This window comes from Zootoca vivipara, chromosome Z2 (genome assembly GCF_965207765.1).
Source record: "Zootoca vivipara chromosome Z2, rZooViv2.hap1.1, whole genome shotgun sequence".
NCBI classification, from domain to species: domain Eukaryota; kingdom Metazoa; phylum Chordata; class Lepidosauria; order Squamata; family Lacertidae; genus Zootoca; species Zootoca vivipara.
Genome location: NC_142585.1, coordinates 36,511,901 through 36,517,900, shown reverse-complemented (window position 1 = coordinate 36,517,900; position 6,000 = coordinate 36,511,901). Strand labels below are relative to the sequence as shown.

At 44.0% G+C, this 6,000-nt stretch overlaps 1 protein-coding gene across 9 annotated transcripts in view; it reads left to right on the top strand.

Annotated features, from left to right (window-relative positions):
• Nucleotides 1-229: 229 nt before the first annotated feature.
• NTNG2 (netrin G2) overlaps nt 230-6,000 on the top strand; it is a 126,741-nt gene continuing 120,970 nt past the window's right edge. For all 9 annotated transcript variants that reach the window (XM_060270662.2, XM_088664791.1, XM_088664789.1 and 6 more), the window contains exons 1-2: nt 230-1,090; nt 4,733-5,888. In XM_060270662.2, coding sequence (XP_060126645.1) covers nt 5,676-5,888 — 213 coding nt within the window. In that variant the 5' untranslated portion in view covers nt 230-1,090; nt 4,733-5,675. The remainder of the gene's footprint in view (nt 1,091-4,732; nt 5,889-6,000) is intronic.

Below are 6,000 nucleotides of genomic sequence, written 5' to 3'. Positions count from 1 at the left end.
GGAGCTCCTTCAACAAGGAAAAACCAGACGAGGCTTGTCCTGCTTTTACGTTTTCTTTCTTCTGTTTTCCCCTTTTTGGTCTCTCTTTCTTACAAACGCTTTCCCTCCCTCTCTTACACAGTGGCGCCTCCCCCCCCCCTTTGCCCTGCCATGGCTGCGTTTCCTTCCCGGCTGCACCTTTAAGAGCGCCCGGCCGGGTGGGATGGTGCGTGGTGTGTGAAGGCAACACAGAGGAAGTTACGCAGCCTGAATCAGGCGCGGGGATAAAAGCTCTGCTGGTGATTGAAAGTGATGGCCAAAAGGATTTGAGGCTTCGTGCCTGAACTTGGAGAGAGAGAGAGAGAGAGGGAGGGAGATGGAGATGCCAGCTATCTATCCATCCCGCTCTTTGCATCCATCATCTACCCGCCCTTGAGTGCCAGCGAGGGGGATCGGAGCCGTCCTGCCCGCAGAGAGGCTGAGCAGAGGAGAGCCCGGCTTCTTATCTGCGCTGTGTGTGTGTGTGTGTGTGTAAAACCCTCCCCAGACCAACCCGGGAGGGGAGGGAGGGAGGGGGAGCGAAGGGTGGAGTGGGGAGCGAAGGGGCTGAAGAAGAGAGGGATTCTCTGGTGGGGCGTTTTCTTTCCGAAAGGAAAAAGTTGAACTTGGCTCCTCTCTTCATCCACCCTCCCGGGCGCTGCCATCGTCCCCAGATCTCGCTTTGGAAGCCCAAAGGAAGGAAGCGGAGATTTTTTAAAAAGCGAGAGGAAGGAGAAGAAGAGAAAGAAGGAGAGAGGGCGAGAGAAAGGGAGGAAAGGGACTTCTCTCGCCTCCTTCCCACCCCGATCTCCCTTGGCCGGGCAGTTCGCTTCGTACACAACTTTGTGTATTGCAGTGGGGCGAGGATCCCCCAACTGCGTCCAGATCGCGGGCGGGACGCGCTGGGCTCCTGAGGGCACTCCGGAGGCAGCGAGCAAGGCTAGGGCTTGCCTTGCGTTCAGGGAAGCCATCCATCCCTCCGCCCTGCGCGCCGCCTCGATCTGGGGCTCTCTCTCTCTCTCCTTTCTCTCTGCTCCGTCACTGCGCCGGATTACAGGAGCTGCGGATGCCGGTAAGCCAAGCAGATCCCCAGACCCAGCAGGGCGTGAGGGAACCTGGGGTGGGACGGGAGGCGCCGCCGCCGCCGCCGCCCGCAAAGGAGCTGTTCTTTAGCACTCTCGGGCAGGCGAGCAGGGAAATTCCCAAGCGCCGCCGCCGCTGTTTAGCAGAGGAAGGAAAAGTTACCTAACAAGCGGCTCCTCCGGGTGGAGATGCGGCAGGCTTTGTATTGTATTGTATTTTATTTATTTATTTGCTTTTATGGCTCTCACTACTTTCCTCTTAAAGCACCCTCTTCTTATTAGCCCTTCCCGGTTCTCGCGGCTGACTTCTTCGTGTAGGGCTACTTTTCTTTTGCCTCTGAGCAAAAGACTCTCAGGAGTGAAAGCAATCTGTATGGTGTTTAGTTACAGGTCTCTCCCCCTCCCCACCTTCTGACTTTCTCTTCTCAGCTGGCCTTTTCATCTGCTGCATTTTGACTAGACTACCCAGCGGTTCACATTTAATCTATTATTATTATTATTAGGTCGTATCCAGTGTTAATCCTACTCAGCACAAACCCATTGAAATTGATGGGCACAATTTACTAAGGTTTTCATAAATTTCAGTGGCTCTATTCTGGGTGGAACTTCACTAGATTCAACTTCTTCTTCTTATCCTCCTAACAGGAAATAAATTAGGATTCACCCTCCTGATAACATTCTGCAATTCCCCTCCCTCTTTCTCACTCCCCCTGCCCCATCTTTCTCTGTGAATAAAGTGTGCTTTGCCCAATGCATATGCTAAAATTATTTACAAATTTATAAGGACAGGGAACGAGATATTGACTTGCATGGACTTAAAAAAAACCCCTCATATTAATATTGATTGGGCATAACTTTCTGAAATCCATCCACTCCCTACAGTTTGCTGTGTCTCCTGCTTCCCCTCCTGGTGCAAGTTTTAAAGACATGGTCTCTAAAGTGTTTTGCCACTTGGCTTTTAATTTGCAAAGAACTTAATTTGTCTCTCCACAATATGCTCCCTCCCAAAATGCCTAACTTTTTTCAGGTTCCTTGTCAGAGCCTTCTCATACATAAGTGAAGTTACTTGCAGATCTCTCCATCATCTACCAGAGAGTGATGTCATCTCCAATTGATTTTAAGACCCCAAAAATAAGTTCGTGCAAAGCAAGGGGCAATTGTATGACATCTTATTTCCTGTTTTCTAACCTGAGTCCTTGAAATATCTACATGTAAAACATCGGTTTGAAAAGGGAACTAGGTTTAAGGAAGGGAACATGGAACACTCTGGGACTAGAAATATATTAGGGATGGCAGCTACTTGTGAATGAAAGTTTTGTGGCTTCTCCTGGGAACATAATTCCTTCTCTGAGCTGTTAAACATTTTATTACTGTGTCTATATCTCTTCTGTGTAGCACATTTCAGACTTATTTTCTAACTTTTTTAAAAGTGTGTATCAGATGAAGTGTGCATGCACACGAAAGCTCATACCAAAATAAAAACTTAGTTGGTCTTTAAGGTGCTACTGAAGGAATGTTTTTTATTTTTTAATAAAAAAGTCGATTAAAACAACACAATCTGTTTGAAGAGGATAGGGGTACGCCCCAAATTAAGTATCCAACTCCCGCCAACCCCCCCCCAAAAAACAGATTCTTGTACAATCTGCTTCATACTCAGGCTTTCCCCCTTTCTTTTAAAAGTACCACTTCTGGGAAATACTACATTGAAATTGCCTGGTGGAACAATAAAGTTTACTCTCTGCACTTAATTCCCCAGCAGGGTATTGTAACTGTGGGTTGCCTCTTTATTTCAGAAGCATGTTAATCCAATAAAAGAGAAAAGAAGGAAGTCCAGATACCCAGATAAAATCTAATTTTGTGGGGCTGGCTATCAGTCCCCTGTGACTGCCTTGTACTCTTAAAAGAAAATAAAGGCATTGATTCTGCTCTTCCTGGGAAGTGCAGTTTCTTAATAAATATCAGGTGAAGATTTATATTTTTGCAGTAGGAATTGAAACCCAACCTTAGCCAAGCTATTAGTTCCCGACCATTTTTTTAAAGGAAAAAAATGACCCAATACTTACACCAGATTCTTTGAAGGCAATGCTGGTGAGCTCTTTCCACAAAACACCTGTGATATTGAAAAGTGAAATTTAATAATGAGACAGCTTGCCTCTTTGGCTTTCCATGAATACACACCAAATCAGTTTTTTATTGTCTGCTGGGAATGTGTAGCATTTAACAAATGTAGCAACATAGCAACTGATATTATAGATGCCTTTCCTCCTTTCCTTTCCTGTCAACCTGCTCCAGTGTAAAATTGTGATATTTCTACATTTCTGAAAATAGATTTGTCAGTTTGTCAGCATGTTTTCCTCATTTTCAACTCTCTGCCACCATCCCCAGGCCCAATCTAAAACCAAATGTGGGTTTGGGATGACAAAACTATTACGCCTCTTATGTTATCATAAGAGCTCATGACAAATCTGATGTGATAAGGAAATTGTTGCATTTCAAAAAAAAAACTCTGAAAAGGCAGACATGATGTTAGCAAGGCTTATAGAGCAATTTCTGCCTCACTTTGCTTCATTATTTCCTCCCCACCCCCAATTTACTCATGACTTTAAAAATAGCAACCAGACTTGGCTTTCTTTGGGAGTTTATTCTGGGCCAACGCAGTTCAGAAAGGTGCCTCTAAACAGCTAGAGGGCAAAGCAGAGAAGACGGGTCTTGCTTTTTTATCTGATGTATCTTGATCAGCTTAGCTTTCAGCCTTTTATTATTATTTTTAAAAGGGGGGAGAAAAAGCATGCTTACTGAATAGGTGTGCCACTTTCCCTTCTCTCCCCACTTCCCTCCTCCCTTGATGTGCATGGAGATGTAACTGAAGATCTTGCTTAGAAAATGTAGACTAACCAATAAATAAATACTCTGCATATCTTATTCAAGTGGTCTTTTCATAGGGTTGAGAAGTTGTAGAAGGGATGGGAGATTTAGTTTGCAAGCAAGGTTTTCTCCAAACACCAATGTACTTTGTAGAATCTGCAATGGGCTTTTGTGTGTGTGTCTGTGTGTGTGTGAGCAGATTTGGCTTTGCAATGTGAGTGTTCATATGTGTGTTTTGTTCTTAGTCATTTTGATTTATGATTGAGAGTTTTTGGGTTGTTATTTTTCATATTTTATAATGGCTCTATCGGAATGGGAGTGGGCAAGACTGCAGAGATGTTGAATTAAAGTCCAGTGAACAACAGGAGAGGTCACTGCTCTTTGTGTATTAGGAGAGCCTTAAAAATGATTAGTCCTTCAAATTGTTTTTTATTAAATTTCATTGTTCAAATAAATCCTCTGCATGGAGGCTGGACTGTGCCTCCATTTGTCTGGTTATGTTATTTATTTAGCTTGGCTCTTTAAGACTTACCTGTTTCCCTGTCTGGCCTCTATGCCTTGTCTTGCCTGTTCATGGTCCATTCTTCTTTTTCTTTAGGGGCTGTGATTATTTCATCCGTCTGTTTATGGTAACAGAGGTTTGACAATTCTGAGAGAAGCCTTTGCATAACCCACATATAATGTTAACAACCTTGAGAGTTATGCTCTCCCTTAAAACATTCTCTCTTTTGCAGGTTTGACTTTTTCAATTTTTGTTGTGGTTTCAGGCAGTTTTCGTGAAGGAGTTAGCTGCTTTCTCCTTATGTCGTCAAGGAGAAGCAAGAAAAACTCAGGAAGATCCTCAGTCTGTAGCCGGAAGCTTTGGATACTTTACGATAAAGTTGGTGCAAGCCAGCAGTAGTTTTCTATGAGTGCCTCCCTTCTCTTGAAAGAAGACAAAAAGCACATCAGAAAGCACCCACAGATATATCCATTTGTGTGTTTTTTTGGTTTTAAAAATAGATAGGCCACAGCTCCATCAACAGTGGACAAATTTGCCAAGTCAAACTTCTGTTAAGCCACACACTTATTTTTCAAGGAAATTGTACTCCCAAAGATCTGATTAATGCCCTTTCCAAGTTCCATATCATGCTACATTATTTTTTTACATAAAATATTTTTTCCTTAAGATAAAACAAAGCATATTGCAGCTTCAAAGCACTTTAGAAAGCTTCACGTTGTAGCAGATGGGGAAATAAGATTGGAGAAAACTTGATCTGGCCCCAACCGCATTGCCCTCCTTCTACCCCCTTCCTCCACTGATCAAATTTCGTCATAGAATCAGAACTCGATAGTTCTATCGATTGATTGAGGAGAGTCACCTCTAGATATTTTCACACTGATTTGGATGATCATTTATGCACACACACACACACACACACACAATGAAGTTAAGGAAGACTTTTGATGACTGATCAGGCCTGGAAAGGTTTGCCCCAATTCTCTCAACAAGATCATCTAGAAATGTATTGGCTGTAACAGAGACTTTCTTCTTGCCTAAACACGCATTTCAAGCGTCATCACCTGGACCTCCTAAGTGTTTATTAGATGTTTGTATTAGATGTGGAGTTTCCATGCTGATCCCGAAAGCCTCCCCTTGCCAGGATCTGCCTTGCTCAAAACTTTAGGCATCTCCTTTGCCCAGGATCCTTGCGCTTAGTCACAGCTGCCATGCTGCACCACGCTGCTTTCTTATTGCACTGCCTCCCACTGGTCATGGGACAGTATGACATCTGCAAATCCTGGGTGACCACAGACAATGGGCCAATGTGGGAATTTTACGCTTGCCAACCCAGGGCCGTGCCCATGAAGGAATACGCAACAGTACGAGTGGAGCCATCAGGAATCACCTGCGGGAACCCACCCCAGAAATTTTGCACTCATGTGAGTAGAAGTGTTTATATTTTCTCATAGCAAGAGCTGTCAAAGTGAAACTAATGTGTCTTAAGGATCCTCAAGATGAGACACACAGTTGTGGGAAGAGGGTAGTGTAAGT